A 24,984-nucleotide genomic window follows, 5' to 3' on the forward strand; every position below is an offset into this window, starting at 1 on the left:
TTTAAAGACACCACTGGCTGCAGGCCTGGTATTTACTCAGCAGACACCACACAGAGCAGGTCGTGATTCAGATTTCCAGTTTTAATCATCACTTCTGTTTTTATTTAAGCAGATATTTCCCATTAGCATTGTACATGTCTGGAACCTACAGAGTTCTCCCATGACGACCCAACCATCTTCCCACCTCCATGCAGAGTTTGAGCATCATTCATCTCATCAGTTCTTTTAAATGTCCAGTCAGTCAGCTTGCAGGGGTGGGGGAGTGAGACAGAAAGGAAGGGAGGGTGGTGGGGGGAGAAAGGAGGTTTTCCAAGAATGAAGAGTCAGAGCCGTCACCAGGCACTGTTTGTCTTACACTCACACACACACACACGCACGCACACACACACACACAGAGTTATGGGTGGAGCTGGGTGGAGACTATGGAGCGTCTGAAGTCCAGCCACTTACAGCCTCCTGTGCAACTCCCAGTACTCAAATCATCTCGTGAGGTATCCGACGCCTCAGTCTCCTGTAGGTGGGTGAGAGGTAGGGGGGCTTTTAAGGCTGGAAGCTGGTGTAGAGAGTTTCTGCGGTCTGCGGTAGTTGGTTTCACCCACTTCGAAGCATAAATGATGGCTTTGGCAAAACACTGCCCTGTGCCAAATCGGAGGAGGGAAGGAAGAGAGCTGGGGGTTAAAACAAAGATGGAGTCTTCAAAAAAATACATCTTTGCAGGTTGAGTAGGGTGACCGACCGATACAGGGAGAACACAGTCCTCAAGAATAAAAGCAAGAACAACAGCAAACATCCTCTGACACATTCCCCAGTAAAACAGCCAAACAACACAAAAGAAAAACTAAATGGCAAACAAGCAAGTCAATCAAACCATAAAAAGTGACATCAGGCCTTTCCAAAGTGACATCAAGTTTCTCTTTTTAAATCCCATTCAATCCCACAGGTCTTAAGCAATCAAGTCCATCTCCCATAATTCTCTGTAAACCAGAAAGTATTCGTTGGCTCCGCTTTATGGCTGGTCAGCAAGGTTAGGGTCCACTCTGAAACAAAGACAAGAACAGCGCTCGGTGTGGTGAGACTGTGCCTGTCATTAACCAATAGTATGGCTGTTCCGGGGGTAACGTCAGTGACACAGGCAATGAGTTCAGCAGCATTATCAGGGGACTGATCAACATAGTACAACGTTACAGCACATTCAGAGAGATAGAAACGCATGGCGGTTCAGGACACGTACAAATGGCGACCTTGTACAACGGAGAGATCAAGTTTGCTTTATACAATCACATTTCTATAGCAATGCTGGACATTCCACCACTGAAAACTTTGACATCTGTTGGACTCGGTACAGCTCATTCCTTGAAGCACCATTGTACAGCTAACATGAAGTTTGTGATACAGCACAGAACATAGAACAAGTATTGGGAACAGTAAGCAGGCTCTTGGGCATTACATTTCTATGCATCACTTTATGAATGCTAATCTCAATCAAATACACTGCAAAGTTTTCACGTGAATGACCTAACAACCATGTACGGAGTTAGACAGAAACCCGAAAGAGCGAGAGGCAGAACGAGGGCTGACCGGCTGACAGCAGCAGGAGGGGACCCCAACCCTGGTGGGCAAACTCTTACATGGTGCCACTCTGGAGCACAATGGGGGGAGAGAGGGACTCTGGAGGGCTTGAAAAAAAAAAAGGAAAGGAGAGCAACACACCTCTCTTCCTTCTTTACCTCTCAACCTCCCTCCACTGAGGGCAAGTATGAGAAGGGAGTGCTGGAGCAAAGAAAAACAGTCGTACTCCTCTCTTTACTCCTGTTCATCCTCTAAACAGATGAGAGGGAGGAAGGAGGAGGTAAGCAGGAGGAGATGAGAGCTGATACTTGGGAGGTCAGGTGTACTCCCTCCTCTCTACCTGGCCTCCTCCCTCCTGTCCTCCCTCTTGGTACGAATGGGCTGAGAGCCATCAGCAGGCTGCTGGACCCAGTTATTATCATGGAGCCCAACACGGCAGCCTGGCGTGTCCTTGTCTGTGCGCCGGCAGCACATCCAGTAGGAGCGTCCGTAAGGCAGGTCGTGGTGGTAAGGTTTGGGGTGCCAACGGCACAGGGAAACGTCCCCGCGCTCATATTGCCGCTTACACTGCTTGCAGGGGTCATCCCTGTAGAGGGGGTCTTGATTCCAGCGTGAATCCACTGCCCGCACCCCATAAGTCTCAATCAACACCTTGAAGTAGTGGCAGGTACACTTGAGGGCTGCCAGCGAGCGCGTCGGCAGGTAGCTGAAGATGTTGACCATGATGTGGTCAGGCAGCAGCAGCATGTACTGGCGCGGTTCAAGGAGACGCTGAATCTGAAAGCGGATCTCCAGGAAGTCATGGGACACATGGCGGTAGAGTCGACACAGTGAGGGGTCTGAGCAGTCCTCCCCAGTGCTGGGAGAATCTGGTCGAGTTTCCCGCTCACCTGAGCCCACTGCCAGCCCCGTCCCAGGGCCGTTGTTGTTGGCACAGTCCAAAGACCACATTCCTGACCCATTGCCAGCGCCTGGTCCTTTAGCATCCTCCTCTGGGCCCCGAGGAGGCTGGAGGAAGAAGAGTTGTCCAGGAGGAGGATCATCTAATGAAGGGTCTGTGGAGCTGCCTACACCCCCGCCACCCCCTCCCCCACCAGGCATAGCAAAACACACCGTCTCCTCCTGCACATTCTCTGTACTGTCCTTGCCATAAAACACACACTGGTCCACAGCACCTGTCACCACCACCTCCACATGGAAGCCCGTCACCCGCTCCCTCCCCACACCCACAGCTTTCTTCTCCCCAGAGGAAAGATCCTGGGTTTGGTCTGGGCTGCCACAGGCCTGCCTGTCTGGGTGATGGAGGTCTCCATCTGGTTTGGGGGCAGCAGTTGTGGCGGCGAGCAGCAGACTACTGGGGTCTCTGGATGAGGGGCTGACGAGCTGGTAGAGGTCACAGGTGATTTTCTCTTTGGCCCTGGCTGCTGCCTGGTTACCACCACCACCACAGCTCATAAACATACAGCGGGACCTGCCAGCTGGCTCCAACTGAGACCGCGGGTCCAGGTTTGACACTCGGAAAGCTATCCTAACCTCGCCATGACTGTGGCTGGGGGGTGGAGGAGGGGTTACAACTCCAGACTCCCCTCCTCTCCTACACTCCGTTTCTCTGTCTCGATTAGAAGAGTCTGTTCCAGGACCAGTGCCCAGATGCAGCCGACTCTCCAGGTTCTGGGACTCAAAGTGCGCGATGGCCTGGGCTACCCTGCACGACTCCTGCTGCTCATCTAGCTCCTGGTCTGTGTGGATGGGAGATGATGACTCTGGGGCCTCTTTGGAGGGCTGGCCATTTGAACTGTCGGACACAAACACCACAGGAGTGGGGTCTGACACTGTGCCCCGGAGGAGGGGGTGCTGGTGGGACGTAAGGCCCGGACTGTGGGTGGTAGTAGGGGGCTGGTGGTTGTGTTGGGTCCCATGAACCGCCACAATCCCCTGGAGGGCCATGGCGGTCCTCTGCTCAACCAAGGCAACCATCTCTGCCACTGACAGCAGGTCTGTCTCATTCACCCCTCCTAAAGGTGGCTCATCACTGCAAGGAGGCGCGTGGGGGGAGTCATGGCTGACGTGAGGCTCTGAGGCTTGGGAGCGAGTTGGAGGGTCGTAGGATGAGCACCGTCTCCGTCTTTTGGCTTTACTGCAGTCCGTTGCCCAGTTACCTTTAACCTGTAAAATAATTCACATTAAGTTGAAAGACACCCAAACGGGCACTAAATTCTCGTACAAAAAACACACGGTGTCTCAGCTCCTCACCTTCATGGCGCTGGGTCTGGGCTGGCCTGCTCCACTGAACTGGTGTGCCACAAAGAAGGCTATCTTCTCCTTGGTGTTGCCTGGTTTAATGACATACCAGGTGTCTAACAGCACGCGGCCATCTTCCATCTGTGACCCGGAAGAGGGAGGCGAGGGAGGTGCTGAAGAGGGAGGAGGAGCTTGGCTCTGTGTCAAGGAGCTGGAGACAAGCTCAGGCTCTGGTGGAGTGTTCTCCGAGCCCACATCGTCCTCTTCACCATTCTCTTCCTGCACCCCCACTATCATCCCTCCATCTTCACTTCCATCCACCGTCCTTCTGGCACCTGGAGAGGGCTCAGCCTTGCAGAGGGAGGGGGACCCTGTCCCACCACCGCCTCCACTGCTGCCCCCTGAGCCTGGGCTCCGAGCTTTGTTCTGGGAGTAGGTGCCAAAGGGGCGTGGGCACCACAGACGGATGTGGGAGAACGTGTCTCGGTCCATCAGGATGCGGACCACCGGGGCATATCGGCATCTATGCTGGCCAGCAAGCACCCAGAGCCAGAGCTCTCATCGTCAGCTCCGTGTCCCAGTGCCGACCTGCTGGGCACTGCCTGTCACCGAGCTCCCCGGCAACACAGCGCATACAACCTGCATCAGTAGGAAAGGGAGAGATGAGAGGACAGGGTGGAATACAGGCCAGGAGGGAGGCAAGGATGGGAGAAAAAAAAAAAAAAAGAGAAAACAGCTCAGTCACTGAAATCAGACTTCATATCTCTAGAGAAACAATGATCGGCACGGCCTGGATCAATTCAGATAATCAATGACCAATTGAGGCTGTATTGAATAGTTGCCTGGAGGTACAACTCAGACAGAGCATTATCAGTGTAAAGCAGCAGTCCAGCCGCCAGAGTGGAGAGAACAGGACCATCATCAGACTACTAAGTGAACCAATCACGACTCGCCTGCCTCCTACTTTGGCCAAACTCAATTAGAATTACATTTGCTCCTGTGTGCTAAGATCATCATGTACCCGCTTTGGAGCCTCAAAATCAAATTAAAGGGATTCCATTTCAGGTTTGGTGTGTGCGGCCAGCAGATGAAAGCTGGAACACAAAAGCTCCGAATGGACTCTTCTGTCTCCCTGTGCATCTCACTGCTTCAAAGAGGACTTGCTTAATAGAAGGCAACACAGGGAGGAGCACACAGGCATATGCTGGACCTATTTTTAGCTAACAGCAGGGGGGGAGGGTGTAGTAGTGAAACTGCTGTCCTCACCCCTTTCTCCCTGCCAAAGAGCCTGTGCTACAGGCTAAGGGGGAAAGCCGTTGTCCACCCGGCATGCTTTGCTTCTGCAGCTATGCCAGCTGTAGGGGCTGCCAGGAACGTGCCTGCATGCTCAGGAGAGGAACAAGTGGCAGTGAAGCACCATGTTTGGCTCAGTGCTGATCTGAAGGCCCCCGCTGCATCTAAGAACAGCTTGACCCACAGTTCCACCTCATCTGTCAGTACTCAGCTGCTTTCTTTAACCATGTTGATTTAACTGGACAGTGCTTTCCTCCTTTCAATGACTCTAAAGCAGTGGGATCTCCCGCCTAAGATCAGTAAGACCATTGTGCATCAATATTATAGTTTTGCTGTTCCAAACAGCCAAAAGCACATCAGTGACTGGTGTGAACGATTAAATGCTTAATATCCTCCTCACTTAGCAGCTAATACACAACAACCTCATTATGCCGTTAGTACAAGTCTTTAGACGCAGACACAGCCTTCAAACAGTCCCATATAAAGCATGATTAAAAATCTGTTAGCTTGTTAAAAGGAGTGTCAGCCCACCTGTTTTACAAGCCCAACATTCAGATGAAACAGATCACAGGGTGAAGGTGCCCATTACATTAGTATTGATTTGAATTTCTTTAACCCTCTACTGTAGTGTACTGTTACTTTCTGTCTGTCTGTGTAGAGCATCTCTTCAGGTCCTCACGTTCCTTCAGCTCCAGTGAGATCAACAGAAAAAAGCATTTCCATGCAATTCTTCTCTTTGACAGGGTTACATTCACAGATTGCCTGCTACATCCTGAGGAGTGGTAAAAGGGTGGGGAAAAATTATTCTGATTCAAGTAAAAAAAACGATTAACCATGAAACGATGTTTTAATGACTAAGTAGATGTGAAAAGAGGTTACCGCTTTTATCGTTGTAGCCTACAGTAATGTGAGGTCAAATCCACTTAGAGAAAAACAAAACCGAAGGTTCAAACTACTATCTCTCCGCAGAGGAAGCGACTTATGGACGAGTGTCTCTCTTTCCCCTTATTCCTACTGTTCGCCGCCACCATGTTTTTCTGGGCACGTCCATGTTCACTGGTGTAGATGCGCCGCCACAGAAAAACCTGAATAGTCATTGATTACATGTGATTTGCATCGTTTTTGGAAATAAGCCTCATGATATACAGTATCTACAGGTGTATGACTTTTTACTTTTTCCCATGATGCAATGCTAAGAAAAAGTAAACAAAATTGCAATACATGTTGAATCGACAACCAAGTATGAAATGACCATATCGAAACAGGAGATAAGCAAATCGGAGAGCAGAATAGAATAAAATAGAATATTGTGGAAGCAATTTGACAAAAGCTGTCAGTCTCGTTATTGGCAGGTTACAAACCATTTGTGCTAGCTCAATTTGATGTACACACACACCCAAAAAGCAACAGTCTAAAATAATACCGACTTCAATAGAACATGTACGGTCCTGAACATCCTCAGATGTCAAGGCAAGGACTAATCCCGACACAAGTGTTGGTGTTTGTGGTGTATTACAGCAGTTGAAAATCCCACAGACGGATGCATAGCTCATTAAACAATCTGATGTGCAGCAGTAAATTGATCTAAGAGCTCATTTTGTAAAAGTTGATATATTTCATTGGTCTGAGTTTTAACCATTCTAACCAGCAGCCTCCTTCAGTCCACGGGCTTTAAAAAAGTCACTGTTGTTGTGCTTCTGTCAGACACACTGTCACTGGATGGGTGGTGCTTCGTACATTTGGACTAATGGAGTGGCTCTAACACCGCCCACACAGTGTGGTGAACCAATTCAAATGCTTCCACTGTAATCACACAGTAACAACTCAGCTAAGAGCAGGCAGATTATACTGTTGGGAGAGAGAGAAAAAAAAAAAGCAGTGAACCTTTTTTACTGGCCTTTCTCTCCATGACCCCATATCCTGAACGACTTTTATTCTTTAATGCCTTTCCATCAGCTCCTCTTCCCTGCCTCTCACTGCGCCATAACAGGCTGATGGTATTATAAGAGGCCACAAGTGAGACAGGCTGCCCACTGCAGTGCTCCACTACAAAACACACACACAAACACACACACACACACTGCCACCTTAACTAGTGGCTATTTGGGGAGCAGGCCTGAATACGCCTGAAAACACTGTTTACAAAGAAAAAAGTGTTTTGAGATTAACCTCCATCAACATTGAAAGTGAAAACATGTATGGAAATCATCTCTTCCACCTCCTGTGTTGATTGGCCATGAACAGAACTGGGCAGAGCAGCCAACATTTGGCAGGGAGCGGGACACAGGCTAGTCCTGTTGGCCTCAGCAGCTTAACCCTCCGGTCTGTCACCTCCTGCTCTCTGTGATCAGTAGAAAATGCAACTGTTGTCACGGTTCATAAACTTCAGACCAGCAGCAAGTTCTGGCATGTTGTACTGTCCATCAAATCCCTGTTTAATGCTTGAGACGTCACCTGACGACATCAACATACGTGAAAATCAGTGACAGCACTTCTATCCTGTGACCAGCTGAACTGGTATTCACCATGATGAGGATGACATTTTCAATAAGAAGAAAAAACGACCTGAGATTACAGATCTCCTTTACAAGAGTGTCCTGGCCAAGACACGCAGCATCACGTTTAAAAACCAAGTTTCAGACATACAACAGTTACATGTGCTAACAGATTTCAGATTGCAGCGTGAATGTACCATGAGAACGAGGCATGAGGTAGCAGCATGAGCAATCAGATATTAGATGCCAGCAATGTGCTGGCCTCTCCAAGGCTCTGCTACAGTGACAGCAGCTCCCCAGATTTTCTGTGCAGGGATGATTCATTATGTTGGAAAAGCTTTGTTTCTCCATCCATATTACACAGCATTATTTTCTGATCCTATCAACTCCGAAGAGGGTCTTCGTAAAAGCTCAGTTTTGTGGCTTTGGATGACAATTGCATCCATTTGTTTGGGGTTTATGTTTATTGAAAAATGCATGGACTTATTCAGCTGCTCTCACAAAATGAGCCAGAGGTCAGTACAAACAATGCCACCATTAAACAAAGGTCAGACCGCTGCTGGAAATGAACCTACCAAACAAACTACTGAATAGACGCCCAGAAATGTATATGCCTGTAAATTATTCCTTTTATACACGGTCCCATCCACTATCTCACATCCAGACACAGGTGAAGAGTCAGCTGTCAATCCATTGTAAGCACGACACAATATTCTGTCTAAGTTAGTACAGAGTTACTATTACCGTTATTTTCTCTTTGTTTGAATCAGTTCTTGCAATTCAAGGTTTGGGTTTGGCTTTAAGCTTTCTGCATCAACCTAATCCTTCAAATCCACAGCGCCACCACAGAACAGGGGTCTGCATCGTTAGGTACCCAAGCTGTCTGACAAATTAACTGTGAAAAGTGGATGAGGATATCTAAACACTGAACTATTTCCCCACATACAGACCTACGTAGGCAGCAGGTAGCACATGTCGACGAATGGATGACAGTGACTACTGTACCACGGTGTGCAGTGATGGAGCTACTGAAGCTTTAAGAGTAGTAGGTGTATTAAATAGGCCAAATCATACTACAGATTTGTCTTTCTAAAATCAAAGAAGAGTGCGGTTAAGTGGACCAGATCAGACATGTATGTGTTTAGCCTACATGTGCATAACAGTGATAATGCACAGCACATCATTCCTTCTCTGTCTGGGAGATTCTCAATAGGTTTTCAAACACTGTGAAACATGTCCACATACACAGATGGATTACTCACTGCTCTGTCACAGTCAAATGCCTGTGGATTACTGATGCAGTCAAAAATCCACACCACACTCACAATGTTTCAAATGTTAACAAGGTGCTGATCTGCTGTCTGGACAGTGAGATATTTGACAGCTTTGTCCACTTACATTAGAACTGATGTTTTGCTGGGCACCAGGATAGCACTTTCACTATGTTAGGTGCGTGCAGCTCAGAACACACAGTGTACCACAACCTCGTTTAATGCCAATTTGTGATTTAACAACTTGGATTAGCACACGTAGTGCCGCTTTCAACGCTTGTGATTTAAAACTTTGTGTTGTTTTCTCTTAAACCTATCAAGTCATAGTCTGAGGCAACCCTTGCAAAGCGGGAAGCCTTTTAATGGCAAAACAACTCAGCCCCCCCACGCTATCCTCCAGCTCTCCCGCACTCTTGTTCTCAGCATTACAGCCACACGGCCAAAAGCTCATGAATGATAACGCTGAGGCATGCCAAAAAGTCTTAGCTCAACTCCCTCTCCAAGACAATGCAACAGAAGAGCAGCCAGCAGGCCAGCTTTGCTGCGGACTGTCATCTGAACAACCGAGCCGAGTGCCTCCCTCCAGCAGTCTGCTCAGGAACATGATTACATGGAGAGTCAGTCAGGACACCCAGGAGAGTGGCTACGATGCAGGGCTCTGTGTGTGTGAACTGTAACATCGTCACAAGTTAGACTTTGATGCAAGCTTTGATACCACAATCACAGACCACTGTGTCACCGTAGTGAATTATACTACTCAGTCATCTAATAGAAAGAGAGCAAATCATTTATGATCAGACAGTACTTTATGCAAGTGGGGGACTCCAGACCCAACAAAACTGATCATATTATAGCAATGTAATGTGAGATTTTAAGCCTGACAGTTCACCCAAACATAACACACAGTACCTCAATTAGCTTATCCCATGTGCAACATCAGAACACTCCATATAATGCGAAGGGTCACTCACTGAACAGCTCTTTCTGTGGTTCAAAGAAGGCCTGCAGGTCACAATAACTCCCTCTGTTTTGGACAACCTGATCACCTACACAACTATCTGAAATGATGCCAATTTCCACACTGACAACCAACAAGTGTGGAGTCCCAAACACCACAGAAAGCAGCAACAACATCATCATCTGACTGTTGATTTTAATGGCAGCAATCTCCGTTGGCTGTCTGATGAACCAACACTGTGCCAGCTGGTTCAGTTACCCAACTAGCAGAGAGTTAGCTTAACGTCGTAGGCAAACACTGAGCGCCTTGATGGTCCAGTTGTTGCGACCTGGTGTGCTTTTCAGTCCATAAATATTTAACACCAGCTAGCCCCAAATAAACTGCGCTTCTATAACTTTAATCTAGCCAGATTGTTAATGGGTAGTTGAGAATAGATAGGTCGGCCCGTCATTAGCTAGCGAGCTAATTGAATAGCACAACTTACCTGCATAATAACATGACAAGTACTTGCTAGCAAGCTAACAAGATAAAAAAAAAACCCTCAACACTGTACGTTGCTAGCCTCCTTACCTTGGCAGCGTTAACCTCCACAGACAACCTTCTTGACTTGCAAGTGATCGATGACAAGTGTTTCCTCGCTGTATTTAGCTCGAACCAAACCGGTTAGTCTGGTTAATGCAGGTGACACGGGCTAACTATCCGCGTCCACGTAGCTAAGCTAATGTTAGCTAACGTCGACATTAGCCAGCAGCTACTTTCTGTTACCAGCCTGGTCTAGTGATGGCTGCTGTCGAGGCTGGTGTGCCTGTCAGCTGTCTGAACAAAGTCTGACTGACTGTGCGCCTTGTTAGGACTCTGAACAGCTCCTCTCCCACTATCTCTTCAGGAGGGACACTAGCTTTTACGGTATGTTGTTCTCGGGGATACCAAAATAATCAGTGTCAAACGGCAAGAGGAGGAAGGCCATCTTGTTGACAAGCAGCTGCATAAGGCCCGCAGCCAATAGCGATGCAGAGTCGGTGGTGTGCCCATATATGGCGCCTGCACGGCTCCCCCCTCTGCTGCCCCCTCCCCCCAGAGACTGTACAGAAAGACATGCAATAATAATAATAATAATAATAATAATAATATCTTTACATACAGTCTTTTGTTCTCCACACTCTCTACTCTGGACCACATTAAAGGGTGTCAAACTGTGCCAAGTGGAAAACTTCCATATACACCTATATGGCCCATTTACACCATACTCCATGTATGTCATGTACATTTTTGTCTTAATAGTTTTCGTCATCAGTATTTCACACAGCAAATTTTCTATATTTTTAGCATGATAATAATATACACATTTTATCAGTCATTGTTTTTCATTGTTTTCGTCCTGTTGTTATTTAGCATATGTCACTATATCTCTTCTTATTCTGTTTCCACACTAACTCCTTGTTGTGCCTTAGTTTAGTTACAATTTTCTGTTTGCCGCGATTAGGGATCATTAAAGTTTCATTTTATCCTCTAGAGCCAGTGTGTGCCAGTGAGTTAGAAATTAACCTTTCAGCACCAGCTGTTCCCCACAACTATCTACACACTAAATAGTACACATTAAAGTCTCAGTCTGCATAGTAGTGATGAGGCGATACTATACGTGTGTCACAGTTGTCTGCATGTTTCAACACACGTTTGTAACTAGAAAAGGTAGGAGACAGGCAAAAGGTTGGGGCAGCACCCTGTCAGTCCAGCAGAGGGACACAAACAACTGGATGGAGTTTAATCTACAATGTGTACTATCAGTATTTCTACCTCAATGATGTCCATTAGACCAGTCAGTGTCTTCTTTTCTCATGCCATGCTTAGTGTTTCACTCTGATGGGTACAGAGAATCACGCAAATCCTCCACAAATCATAATACCTGTGGGGTTTGGTCACTGCACGTGTTTGTAGGCACCCTTCACAAGGACAACACCCCCTCAGTTCTCATTGGACGTTGTTCCATTCAAGACCCGCCTTGTATTATTATTTGTCCTGCCTTTGACGCCCATCATCTGCTGTTCTGCCCTGCTATTGGTCAAAAGAAACCACTGTTTCCGGTTTGACCCTCTAATTTCCGCCTCCTTATTAAAACTCGGATCCTGGTTGGTTCTCGGTCACGTCAGTCCAATTTTAACTTCCGGGTGTTGAATTGTTGCAAAACAGAGACGTAGAGAGCAGTGAGAGAGGACAGCCACCGAGAAAACCCTGCTACCTCCTCTCCATGAACAGTGAGTCTCTTCATTTACTAACACAAGATACTGATATTCAATACGTATTTTATTCATGTGGAAAATTAAACTGCGTGAATAATACGTGTTTGGATGTAGCTAGCTTATGATTCACAACATAGTTAACACTAACTACTACATAGCTGCTAGCTAATAAGCAAGTTAACGTACCCAACAGTACGTAGTTGTGATCATTCATTCTGTAAATTTGTATTTACAAGTCGTTCTCTGTTGCATAGTTTGTGTAAGGGACACGTGCTCACGACACATTAGCATGCGTTGAAACATGGGCTGCCAATCACATCCAAGGTTAAACCATGTAGTGGGAGGAGAGCATAGTGTCCCAAGAGTCTTTACATTGACCCACCACGTTACTAATGTCCTCAGAGATGTGATACTATCCTGCAAACATTTGCCTCTTTTACGTTAAAGAATATTTAGGTGGGTGTGTCTTTTAGACTCTTAATATTACAACATCCTTCTCTCTCTCTCTCTCTCTCTCTCTCTCTCTCTCTCTCTCTCTCCCCTCCCATGTCTCTGTATGAAGTGATGCTCTCAGAGGTCCTCCAGGTGCTGCGTGGGGCAGGTAAAGTGGGGTCTGCCCTGGTGGCCACCCAGGGAGAACAGCTCCGGTTAATGGCCTGCAACTCCACCATGGGAACAGGAGTCAAAGCTGCTCAGGACGTGGTGGAAGGACTGGTTGGCACCTTCATGGGTGGCAGCAGTGCGGTAAGGATTCCTGCTCTGCTTTGGAAACTTGTGATGGGCATTTGAAATTATCCGCACTCAAAAGCATTGGTTGAATAATCTAAATAATAATTGATAAACGCATTGTACATATAGTACCAAATCTGCAAATTTAATTTTAATTTCTGCTCTGTCTGTAGAAACAGTCAATAAAGGAGGACGTGTTTCCAGATGTTGAGGGCTGGGAGAATGTGGAGCAGGATGAAGCAGCCAAATGGGCCATGGGGTCTGAGTTCCCCCCTGATGCTCCGGAGCAAAGCCACGCAGATGCAGGAGCTGCAGGAGAGATGCCAGCAGGTAAACCAGCTTGTACAGGAGGTGACATACACCAAGTATGTAGCACCGTAACTGTCTTTTTCATAAGAACATTTTAATGTTATTGGTCCTTCTGCAGTTTTGTTTTGAAAATGTTGTCAAATTTTACCTCAGTAAATGTCTCCAGTTGTTGGAAGACTACGGTTTATCACAATGACTAATTCAGGACTCATCACTGTTCTCTGTATCAGGAGGTTGGACGGACTCTTCTCTCATTTAAATCCACTAACCTCAGTACACGATCCAGTGCCAATCTGACTTTAGAGAGCCACACTAACGTTGGCAGAACTAGTTTCAGGTATTATGCACCTTTTAAATGGAATGAGCTACAATCTGCCTCAAACTGGAGTCAATCATCACCATTAGAGAATTATTATTACCTGATGTCTTTATTGATTCTTGTAACTGCTTTAGGTAACCACTCCTTATAGTTATTGTTTAAATTTCTGTTGTGTGTGTGTGTTTTTTGTGAATGTTGCTTGTTCTCTGGTCAAACAACGGTAAAAGTCACAGTAAAACTATGCAAACTGGTCTTTGTCAAATGTTGATGGCCAGACACATGGGCCAATAAGATATGACCTAAAAAAAAAAAAAAAGCACAACATGGTTTTTCATGGGGTTCAGTGTTCAATAAAACACATCTTTCTCTTCTCCCTACCAAAGGAGGTCCTCCTCCTCCAGGGGCAGCTCCTGCAGGGGCAGGCTGGCCGGAACAGAGCGCTCGCTTCCTCCACACCGCCCGCTGGCCCTACTTCCACTTCCAGATCAGGTCTGTCCACGACACGGTGGTGGCCAGACTCACACCAGAGGACATGAAGAAAGCCAGGGAGGCCAAGCAGGCCCTGGTCAAACCTGTCAGACAGAAGGTCAGCTGAAGGACTTGCTGTGCACTTGAAACTATTTATACCAGTATTCATTTTCTTGTTGATGTCTTATCTTTCCTGGATTATTTTGCAAACTAGTACCTAAAGAGACAGAGAGATAATGTAACGAGGAAATGGTGATTATATGGCTTTACGTTCATTGATTTTATCTATCATGTCAGTGATTGCTCAGATAGAGGACAGTGATGCCTTGGTTAGAAACAATATCATAATTAGGCTTCAAATGGAGAATGTAGCATAGATACACAGAAATAATTTGTTGTCATAGGCTCTTAGTGGCCAAAAGAATTAGTTTAGAATCTTTGTATTGTGTTGAGTTAACACACAGTAAATATATATTCATAATGAACCTGCAGGAGGATGAACCACAGACAGGTGCTGGGACCATGTTTACAGTAGACTCACGTGATGTACTCTGTGTCATAAACAGTAAATTGGCCTTTGTGATGTAATTCGAGGCCTCTATGTTTCTCTTTAAAGATAAGATAAACCTTTATTCGTCCCACATTGTCCTGAGATGATTTATGATCCAATTTAGAAAAGATTTCAAATAAGTGTTTTTATTATCTGGCGTGTCTTGGATCAGCTGAGTGACCGTGCCAGAGAGAGGAAGGTGCCTGCCACAAGAATCAGCAGGCTGGTTAATTTTGGGGGTAAGAGCAACATTCTTTACATACTATTAGTTTCTTTTCTCTTTGCCCATGTTGTACTTGGTGAGACGCACTGTTGTCCAAGAGAGAATCCTTCTCATCCCGCTCCAGGTTGTCACATGGCTCCAAGCACAGCAGAGAAATAAAACCTTGTACCATCAAATGTCAAAAAGACCAGCTTACAGTCTGCTCATACAGTGCAGCTATAAAGCCATATTTTCAGGCCTCCATCGTCGGTCATTAAGGGACAAATCTACAAGACGATGTTTTATCCTTATTATACCAACACTGATAGCAGATTAAAAATGATGACGTTAAGATGAGGTGAATGGCACAACTATGGGCTTTTATACCTACTGTTTTACACAACAAATGTATGAACACATTATAATCTTATTCATAACTGTCCATGTTCACAAAGAAAAATGAACGCTTCTGCCTTTAGCTTAATATCAGAATGTCAAAAGTGTCACAATTTAAAAACTCTTAAATGTTTTGCAAAAGATACCAGACATGAAATGGGAGCAGCAGCTGTGTTAAATCAGTCAAGTGGCCCTTAATTTAAAATCACTTGTGTCTCCGTCTCTCCGCTGCAGGACTGGCAGTAGGACTCGGGATTGGTGCTATCGCAGAAGTGGCGAAACAGTCACTGGGAGGCAAACAAAAGGGAGGTAAGGAAATCCTCCTCTTCTCCCGCGGCCTGCTGTGCTCTCCTCCATCCTGTTAAACAGCCTTTGCTTCAGCCACACTTGGCAGATCCAGCAGACAGATGGACAGGATGGTCCTGGAAAAGCCTCATGTGTCAGCACCTGCCAGGCACCAACAAGCATTAAATCAACCCTGTTAAGAACTTGACTGTGGCTTTATGTGTGTTAAATGAATGGTGTTTAAAGATGTTCCACTGCCCCACTTTCTACACACTGCTTTCTACAATTAGCGAGTAAAGGCTGGAGCTAAATTATTTACATGCAACAGTGAAGATAATTGCAAGGACAAATCTCTTGTTTATGCTGTTGTGCTCCTAATACACTGTGCTTTATATCGCTGCTAATAATCCATCTGTGCTGTCTGTGTGTTGTAGACGTGGGCGCCTTGTTAGACTCTCCTCTGCTGTCAGAGGCCAACGCTGAGAGGATAGTCAACACGCTGTGCAAGGTCCGTGGGGCCGCACTCAAGATAGGACAGATGTTTAGCATTCAAGGTACACACACTAGCACCAGCATCAGTGCAGAATGGTGCTGAGACATCCTCACTGTCACAGAGGCTTTCTGGGAAGTGAAAATGTTTCTGTCTGACAGCTTCTCATTTTTTCTTCAGACAACTCTTTCATTAACCCTCAGCTGCAGAAGATCTTTGAGAGGGTCCGGCAGAGTGCAGACTTCATGCCCGCCTGGCAGATGAATGTAAGCATGAAGTGACCTGTTGCTGACATCTAGTCATCTTGTGTAGGAAATGTCAAAGGAAAGTGCTGCAGTGTGTGTCTCTCTGACATCTGAGATGAGATTGCACCGTTTTTCGTGCAGCTTGATGTTTGTAGACTGTAAAGGACAGACACACGTTTTCTAAGGCCTAGAGTAAGAACTTTTTTCGTTTCGGTCTGATTGTGTAGAAAGTTCTGGAGGAGGAACTGGGACCAGGCTGGCGCGACAAGCTGCTGTCCTTTGAAGAGAAACCATTTGCTGCAGCTTCCATCGGCCAGGTGCACCACGGGGTGTTAAAAGACGGTAGAGAAATCGCCATGAAGATCCAGGTATTCACACGTACTTTTTTTTTTTTCTGTCTCCCTTGTAATTTCTGTCTTTGTGTGTCTGCACTGAATTTGTCTGTTCTTCTCATTTCCTCCCAGTACCCTGGGGTGGCAGAGAGTATCCAAAGTGACATAAACAACCTGATGTCAGTGCTGAAAATGAGTGTGGTGCTGCCAGAAGGTAACAACAACTACATAATTATTTGTCCACTCAAGACCTCAGTAACACACAGTAATTACATACCCACAGCTATATTTCAAGTCAAAGACATATACTTGCTTATGAAAGCAGGATGGCCTTAAAAAGTGTTGAATTCACATTAACTAATAAAAATCATTGAACACTACTAGATTCTGTTTGGGAAGGTCTTAAATATTTATTTACCGAATTCTCTAAGCTACAATTCACTCAATAGCAAAATGTCTGCGCCTTTTAATCGGTGGAGAAATCAGTTGAGAGGTGATTTTGAAAGCCTCTGTTACAGTTGGTATGCAGACGGCTCGTAAAGCCCATGTGTGGATTGTATGTTTTTTAGGTTTTTGCTGCACCTGTTCACAACTTTGTCCCCCAGTGACCACCGTAGCATCTGTCTGGATGGCGTGGAGGAGCTAGCTAGTCGTAGTTAACTGGTGCTCTCCAGTTTCTGTGGATTTAGTTCCTCCTGTTCAGCAGTTAACCTCCGGTATTTCAGAGCGAGTCTCGTTTATGTCGTTGCACCAATCAGCTTGAATTGGTGATTTGCATCCCGCGATCCCTGGCACATCGCCTATTCACATACGAGCAATGCTAAATAATGTCTAGGAAACATTTCCAGAAAATAATTGTCCAACTCCACCAATATTTAGGCAAAAGATGAGCTGTAAACGGTGGCGATCATTAGTCCAAATCACACGAGGAAGTTAACCAGATTCTGACAACAGACTGTTGTCTAAATGATTATTGATTATAATGTTTATTTAAAAGCCAAGTATAAACTATAAAAACAAATTTTTGTCTTGAATCAGCTTTCAGATTTCTGGAGAAGTGATTGACTCCCATCAATAAATCGAGAAGCGACTATAGATGCTTGTCCCACAGATTGCTTTCTGTTCTCTTATTCCAGCATTTTCACTATTAATTTTTAGACCAGTGATTCTCAAACTGTGGGGCGCGCCCCCCCAAGGGGCGTGGGGGCATGACCGCTCCTGTTTTTTCGGTCGGGAAAGTGTAGCACGTGGAACTAATGTTTGACGTCGGACGACTCGGACTCATTTTCGGGTGACACGCCAAACAAAAAACGCTTCTATGGTGATTTGACAGAGAGAGAGAGACAATCCAGGTTTGCAAAATGGATAAATATATCACGTATATGGATAAATATAGCAACTCTGCTAACCACCGCACCACCATGCTGCCCTACATACAGAACCTTCTTTGTTATTGTTGTGAGCACAGTGATACAGTGACCTGAGCCCTCACTACTTGTTTTTGTGTGTTTTAGCACATTTACCTTGATTTGTTACTGTTTTGAAAAGATGTGCAGTGGACAACAGGTTCATTTCATCCAACAACACTGTGATTCAGTGACCCTCACAAATGAAGAGACTAAATATTTCTTGGCAAATACCTGCACTTTGTTCTTTTGCACAGGTTGCACTTTATTGTTGTTGTTTTGAAAAGATGTGCAGTGGAAAACGGGTTAATTGTTGTTAATAGGTTGTTACCAAACATCTGTATTTGTTGTTTGATACTATACTACCATACCATTACCATACTAGACTGGCAGTTTGTATTGAATAGGCCAAAATGTCTTATACAGTTTGCAAATAAAAGCAAAATCTGCAGCATGCACGGGACCAGTCTACTTCACCTACTGTGTCCCACAATGCAAGGCGCTTACCGTTTAGACGTTTCAGAAAGCTATGCACATTTTGACTTATTTCTCCTGAGCAGTCCACCAAAAGCTGTTAGTGAGGGAATTTCAGGCCAGAAATATGCTGCTGAACATTCACTTCTATTAGATTTACAAGGCCCAATTTAAGTGCTTGTTCCGACTTTCGTCAGGCTGCTTTCTTGGCCGCTAGCCTGTTAGCTTACTAGTGGAATTTCCCACAGAGGTTAGAGAGTCAGGGAACATTAGCTTGCAGTTTACTGCATACAGCCGGTGGCTGCACTGAAAGTACGATGTGGAAGTTCCACTGGAATTTGTCATTTTTTAATGTGCCAGATTTCACATAACTGGAGTGACAATTGTGATGGAAGTTTCTGGAGCTCCAGAGCTCAGACTGATCCCCTTTGGGATAATTTTAAAGTCACTAGAGTTTATTAATATATTAATGATGTGAAAACATGCTGATTTGTTTATCTGCATGAATAATCGTTTTTAAAAAAAGACCATTTGTATAAGGTATTACACATGACCTGATGATCGGACCTGAGTGTCGACCCCACCCCCACCGACACGCTTAAACAATGCACGCTAGTGACGGGGGACCTCCTTGCGGTTAATGGACAGAGACAAACCAGCTGCAGTTGCTGATCAGACTACACTTGCGCTGGTGCCAGCAGCTGCTTAGCTTAGCTTAGCACAAAGACTGGAAACAGGTGGAAACAGCTAGCCTGGCTCTATCTAAAGCTGCAGTGACTTCCTGTAGGCTCCACTGGGTTCTTAGAAAGTTGATGGTAATGATACTGGGTCTGACTGGGTCTTTTCATTTTGTCTGACTGCTCAGCTGTTCCTTAGATGATATCTGGCCATGAATGGCGTTAAACTACCAGCAGTACGGTAGTAAAATTCTGTATCACATGGTGCATGGATTCAGCTGCCTGTCCTGTTTCCTTAAACAAACTAGCTGCAGTTTGTCTCCTCTGGTGCTAAAAACCCAAGATGGCGAGGGCCATGAAATTTGGAAATTTTTCCTCTTTCAAAGGGGGGCCTGACAGAAAACGTTTGAGAACCACTGCTTTGGACCATGAGGTGGTGCTATAGGCACAGGTCAAAACTAGGTGACACAATTGTTACTGAGTGAAAATGAGGACATGTACATTATTAATAGATGTTACTTGATTCCTTGTTATGCCCGTTCCTACATGCTTCAGTGAAATATATTACACTGCTTATCAGAACTAATGATTACAGTGTTATTTGGTATCCAATGATGTACACCGTCACAGTCCCACATTCACCACGAGAACTGTTTCATGCTTTGCTGATTGGTTGTGTTTAAAGATGCTAGTTTTCTTTCCCTGCTGAGTTCTTTGTTATTCCACAGGTCTGTTTGCAGACAGCAGCTTAGAGGTTCTTCAGAGGGAGCTGGCATGGGAGTGTGACTACAAGAGGGAAGCAGAATGTGCAAAGAAGTTCAGGTGTGTTAATGTGGCCTCCTACACTGAAGCCCACCGGTGAGCTGTAAAGCACCATTTATCTACAAGGGATAGAAACATGCCAGGTTAGATGTGAAGAGTCGGGATGGTTACTCTGTAATTAGATGTCTCACTACATGTTGGCTGCATTTATATTACACAGATACTGTATATAGGTGTCCTTTTGATTTTGCTTTATATTTCATGAAGAGAAATCTGTTTATACCAGTGATATGTTGAGTCGGTATTCCTCTCCCGCTATTAACTACACTGCTCAAAAAGATTAATCAGTGAAAACTAAATATTGAAGATCAAAATCTTAACTGTGCATTGTGTAATTCATGGAGAACAAAATGACGTAACAGCAGTCAACGGAAGCCACAACCACCAACCGACTGAGGGCTGGATTCAAAATCACACCAAAAATTAAAGTAAAAAAATAAAATCATAGGTTGATCCAACTTGCATGAATTTCATCACATCAACTCATAATGTGACTCAGTAGTGTGTTTGGCCCCCGCGTATCAGTATACACTCCCGACAACATCTGGGGATGCTCCTGATGATCCTGGGGGATCTCCTCCCAGACCTGGATCAGGGCATCACTGGGCTCCTGGACAGTCTGTGGCGCTACTTGGAGACATCGGATGCACCGACACATAACGTCCCAGAGGTTCTCAATTGGATTCAGGTCTGGGGAACATGAGGGCCAGTCAGTGGCATCAATGCCTTCGTCATCCAGGAACTGCCTACACACTCTGACCACATGTGGCCGGGCGTTGTCCTGCACCAGGAGGAACCAGGGCCAGATGTACCAGCATCAGGTCTGACAAGGGCTCTGAGGATTTCAGCAGTCAGGGTACCGTTAGCTAGCATGTGGAGGTCATACCGATCATGCTGGATGATGTTGCAGACAGAATTACATTCACCATGACGTCTCCAGACTTTGTCACGTCTGTCACATGTGCTCAGTGTGAACCTGTTCTCATCTGTGAAGAGAACGGGGCACCAATGGTGGACCTGCCAATTCTGGGGTTCTCTGGCGAATGCCAATCGAGCTGCACGATGCTGGGCTGTGAGCACAGGTCCCACTAGAGGACGTCGGGCCCTCATGCCACCCTCATGGAGACATGAGACTGACAGTTTGGTCAGACACATGCACACCAGTAGCATGCTGGAGGTCATTTTGTAGGGCTCTGGCGGTGCTCCTCCTTTTCCTCCTCCCACAAAGGAGCAGATACCAGTCCTTCTGCTGGGTTGGTGCCCTCCGAGGGCCCTGTCCAGCTCTCCTCATGTAACGGCCCCTCTCCTGGTATCTCCACCATGCTCTTGAAACTGCTTGAAGACGCAGCAAACCTTCTTGTGACGGCACGTATGGATGTGCCATCCTGGAGGAGCTGGTACCGCCTCCTGCTACCAGTAGTGACAAGGACACTAGCGAAATGCAAAACTACAGAAGAATCAGTCAGGAAGGATGAGGAGAGAGTGATTGTCTGAGACCTGCTAAACCATTCCCTTTTTGGGGGTTGTCTTTCTGTTGCCTCTCCAGTGCACCTGTTGTCACTTTCATTTGTGCTAAAACTGGTGAAGCTGGTTCACAATCACTTATCCTTCCTAACTGGACAGATTGATATCCCTGAAGTTTAATTGCCTTGGTGTTCTACTGTGATGATTAAGTGTTCCCTTAATTTTTTGAGCAGTGTATGTTTTTATCATTATTTATTATTAATATACAGTCATAATATTGGATACAATATTGGAGACCAGCTGCTTTTCCAAGTAGTATATTTACTCTCAAACAGATAACATTATAGGTAGTTTAGTTTAATTGACTAATGTATTCTACGTATTCTGCACAAATCAGTCGTCATGAATGGGTCCTATTGTTTGTGTGTGTGGTGTCCAGGTCCCTGGTGGAGGGAGATGAGTTTTTCCAAGTCCCTGAGGTAATTGATGAGCTGTCAGGACGCAGGGTGCTGGCCATGGAGCTGGTACACGGAGTCCCACTGGACCGCTGCGTGGACTTGGACCAGGAGACCAGAAACCAGGTACGGGTTGACTCTGTAGGCACAACTCGCATGTGATTGAAATGTGAGTGGTGCTCTGGAGACGGGGAGAGTCAGGGAATCTGTCTAATTCTTTGTGCATGTGAGGTATTTCAGAAGGTTTAAGCAGAATATTCTTGGTACTATTGTTTGTTTCATCTCCACTGGAGCTACAGTATGTTTCATCAGGAAACCAGAAGTAATTAATCAGTCTCACGCAATATAAGTGATGGTAGCAGTATCTGTTTATGGAAATTGAAAGACCGGATGTCTCTCTGTTGAAATGGAATATATTCCAAGTCCTGTTAGTAGTGTTTTTGTTTGTAACATCCATTCAGTATGCCATAATGTGCAGAACTGAGCTGATGCATTACTCATTAACTCCATTAGAAACAGACTCGACCTCAAACACAGCATGAAAAGGACAGCAGCAGGGACCATTAGACTGTGTGTCAGTGTAAAAATGTGCATTAACAGTTGAGACTGATGCAGCTGAAGCATGCCCTACAGTGAGGCAGCATCTTTAGACACGGTTAGTGTGTGGTGGTGCACTGCACCAGAGTACCTTGATGATAACAGCATGGCAGTAAACACAAACCACTCCTCTCCCCCTGTGTCCAGATCTGTTTCAACATCCTGCAGTTGTGCCTCAGGGAGCTGTTTGAGTTCAGGTTCATGCAGACGGATCCAAACTGGGCCAACTTCTTCTACAACTCGGACACCAATAAGGTTAGGGGGGGTCTGGTAGTCAAGTTAGAAGTGAACTGTCTAACACACAGAGGGACCAAACATTTCATTCTACCAAAAAAGTCTCATATGCAACAGATTCTTGACACTCTCATTGTGTCTGTAGGTTGTTCTGTTGGACTTCGGAGCTTGCAGAAGCTACCCAGAATCCTTCACAGATGACTACGTACAGGTATGATGAATCTAAAATTATCAGACACCCACCGGTGAACCCCACTACATGATTTATGCAACAAGATTTCTGTGAATAATTAAACACTTGAGTCTTTGGCTGCATTTTGCAACAGCCAAGGAAAAACGATCATACACAAGCGCATGCATGTGCACACGCTCCCCTCCTGGCAGCTACTTCAGTTGAGCTGTACCTTAAAATAAACATGATGACCGCATCCATATCATCATTTTCCCTGTTCAGGTGGTGCATGCAGCCTCTGTGGGTGATCGAGCCACTGTTCTCGAAAAATCGAAGGACCTGAAATTCCTGACAGGCTTTGAGGCCAAGGTAAGATATTTCAGTCCCTGCTGTTGGTGTGCTTATTTATTTTTCATAGGGTTTATCCTTCTCTTCTCTCCTGTTTTGTCTCTTCCGACCTCAGTGTCACTCATTTCTAATGAGAGCTGCAGTAAGATGTGCAGTGTGTGCTGTCTTCTAGTTCTTTGTATCTTTCTTTCTGTTTTTTTTTTCTTGATCCTAATATATGAAATGAGCTTGTGGATAGTGGAAACCCCCCCGAAAAGGGAGAAACCCACTTGTTATTCCTAAAAACACAGTTTATTCTAAGTAGAAGATATGAAATTGTGTACACATACCATGGTGCTGTATTTACAGAGTGGCTACATGAGACACAATGCAGTCTGCAGTTAACATTTCCTCAGGCTGCCTCAGTGTGTTCGCGCTCTAAAATGCATCTTCAAATCTTTGTGTTGTGTAAGCACACAGTACGCTACTTTACAGCTATCAGCTTCGATATTAACATCTTAGTCCAGCTGATTGTTATGCACACACACATTCTTTGTAACGCCTCCTGTGATCCCCACCAGGCCTTCATAGAATCCCACGTGGAGGCGGTGATGATCCTCGGTGAAGCCTTTGCGTCTGAGGAGCCCTTTGACTTCGGCACCCAGAGCACCACCCAGCGCATCCAGAGCCTCATCCCTGGCATGCTACGCCATCGCCTCACCCCTCCGCCTGAGGAGTCGTACTCCCTCCACCGCAAGATGGCTGGCTCCTTCCTCATCTGCTCCAAACTGAGAGCGCGCATGCAGTGCAGGGACATGTTCCGGGATGTGTACAACGCCTACAACCAGAGGAGGCAGGCAGAGCAGGCGGAGCAGGCGGGGCAGGCGGAGCAGGCAGCACAGACAGCCGCTTAGACGCTCGGGGACAAATTGCCCTAATGATCCTGGGACGTTTTCAGAGTCGGCTGCTAAGTGAAGGGACAGAAGAGGAGACACCACATCGGACTTGCCTAAGACTTAAAACCATGCCAGTGTATAACTATGGCAACCTGCTCTGACGAGGAACATGAATGTGTTTGACTGTCTCATGATGAACATCCTGTCAGTGACTCCCTGATGCACAAACAAACAATACTTCATAACTGACATGGAAGTTGTCTACTTTGAAAATGATGGTGATAACGGTGTAATTACATATATATATATACGCTGAAGCTTGAATGACTACATCAGTGATTAAAGCAGGATGTTAAATGAAGGGAGGATTGTCTAGTTCATTCTGAGTGTTAGTGTGATTGATGTGTGTGGTTTTTTTCCTCCTTTTTTAAAGTGTTTTGTTTTGGTTTTTCAAAACCACACATTGACAACACAAACGCTTGCTACACATTATGTCTCAAACATGAATAAATTAACGGACAACCAAAAATAATCACTTCTGAGAGCCGCAGTCCAACTGGCAGTCAGAGGCCTGACTTCCATTTCATTGCAATAATTTGATCTGTGTGGTTGGTCGTGTTGGCCCAGCGGTCGCCTCTGTCTGTAACCCAGTTGTGTGAGCAGGTCTTCGTAAGGCAGCACGTATGTATGTCCTCTGTGCCCCACTCTGACAACAAGGTGCACCATATTTCCAAGAGAACGGCTCTCCTCTGCCTTCAGGACACATAATAAGCCCATGCGCTGCCAAGCTGATGCTGCCAAGTGCTCTCTTTTGTTAGTGGGCCTTTGTGTGCTGCCTGATGAGTTGGCGAATAAAGCTTTCTCCTAAATGTGATGACTGGCAGAGTAGATGAGCAGATTATTAAAGGAATTAGTCAAGACAGTTTAATGGAGTCCCAGTGAGTAATGGCCTTGCAGTAAAAAGTATATTTGACATAAAACTCCATAATGTGAAATAGTCTTGGTCATTTTTGTGTTTGAACACTTCTTTATGACCGAGATGTGAACTGTAGCCAAGGCGGTGTGCTGTGT

At 45.6% G+C, this 24,984-nt stretch overlaps 2 protein-coding genes across 2 annotated transcripts; one reads left to right on the forward strand and one right to left on the reverse strand.

Annotated features, from left to right (window-relative positions):
• Positions 1 to 60: 60 nt before the first annotated feature.
• Positions 61 to 10,804, reverse strand: fbxo46 (F-box protein 46). The gene is made up of 3 exons (XM_070829544.1): positions 10,398 to 10,804; positions 3,823 to 4,449; positions 61 to 3,735 (listed from the first exon to the last, which is right to left on the reverse strand). The coding sequence occupies exons 2-3, from the start codon at positions 4,300 to 4,302 to the stop codon at positions 1,906 to 1,908; spliced, it is 2,310 nt and encodes a 769-aa protein (XP_070685645.1). The 5' UTR covers positions 4,303 to 4,449; positions 10,398 to 10,804; the 3' UTR covers positions 61 to 1,905.
• Positions 10,805 to 12,034: 1,230 nt separating this feature from the next.
• On the forward strand, positions 12,035 to 24,259 carry coq8b (coenzyme Q8B). Its single transcript, XM_070828856.1, has 16 exons — positions 12,035 to 12,079; positions 12,627 to 12,808; positions 12,967 to 13,123; positions 13,805 to 14,007; positions 14,612 to 14,678; positions 15,272 to 15,346; positions 15,757 to 15,876; positions 15,993 to 16,078; positions 16,285 to 16,425; positions 16,522 to 16,603; positions 19,675 to 19,768; positions 21,672 to 21,813; positions 22,432 to 22,539; positions 22,664 to 22,729; positions 22,973 to 23,059; positions 23,599 to 24,259. The coding sequence occupies exons 1-16, from the start codon at positions 12,073 to 12,075 to the stop codon at positions 23,929 to 23,931; spliced, it is 1,950 nt and encodes a 649-aa protein (XP_070684957.1). The 5' UTR covers positions 12,035 to 12,072; the 3' UTR covers positions 23,932 to 24,259.
• The last annotated feature ends 725 nt before the right edge of the window (positions 24,260 to 24,984 follow it).

The sequence above is a fragment of the Pempheris klunzingeri genome, chromosome 4 (assembly GCF_042242105.1).
Source record: "Pempheris klunzingeri isolate RE-2024b chromosome 4, fPemKlu1.hap1, whole genome shotgun sequence".
Lineage (NCBI taxonomy): Eukaryota > Metazoa > Chordata > Actinopteri > Acropomatiformes > Pempheridae > Pempheris > Pempheris klunzingeri.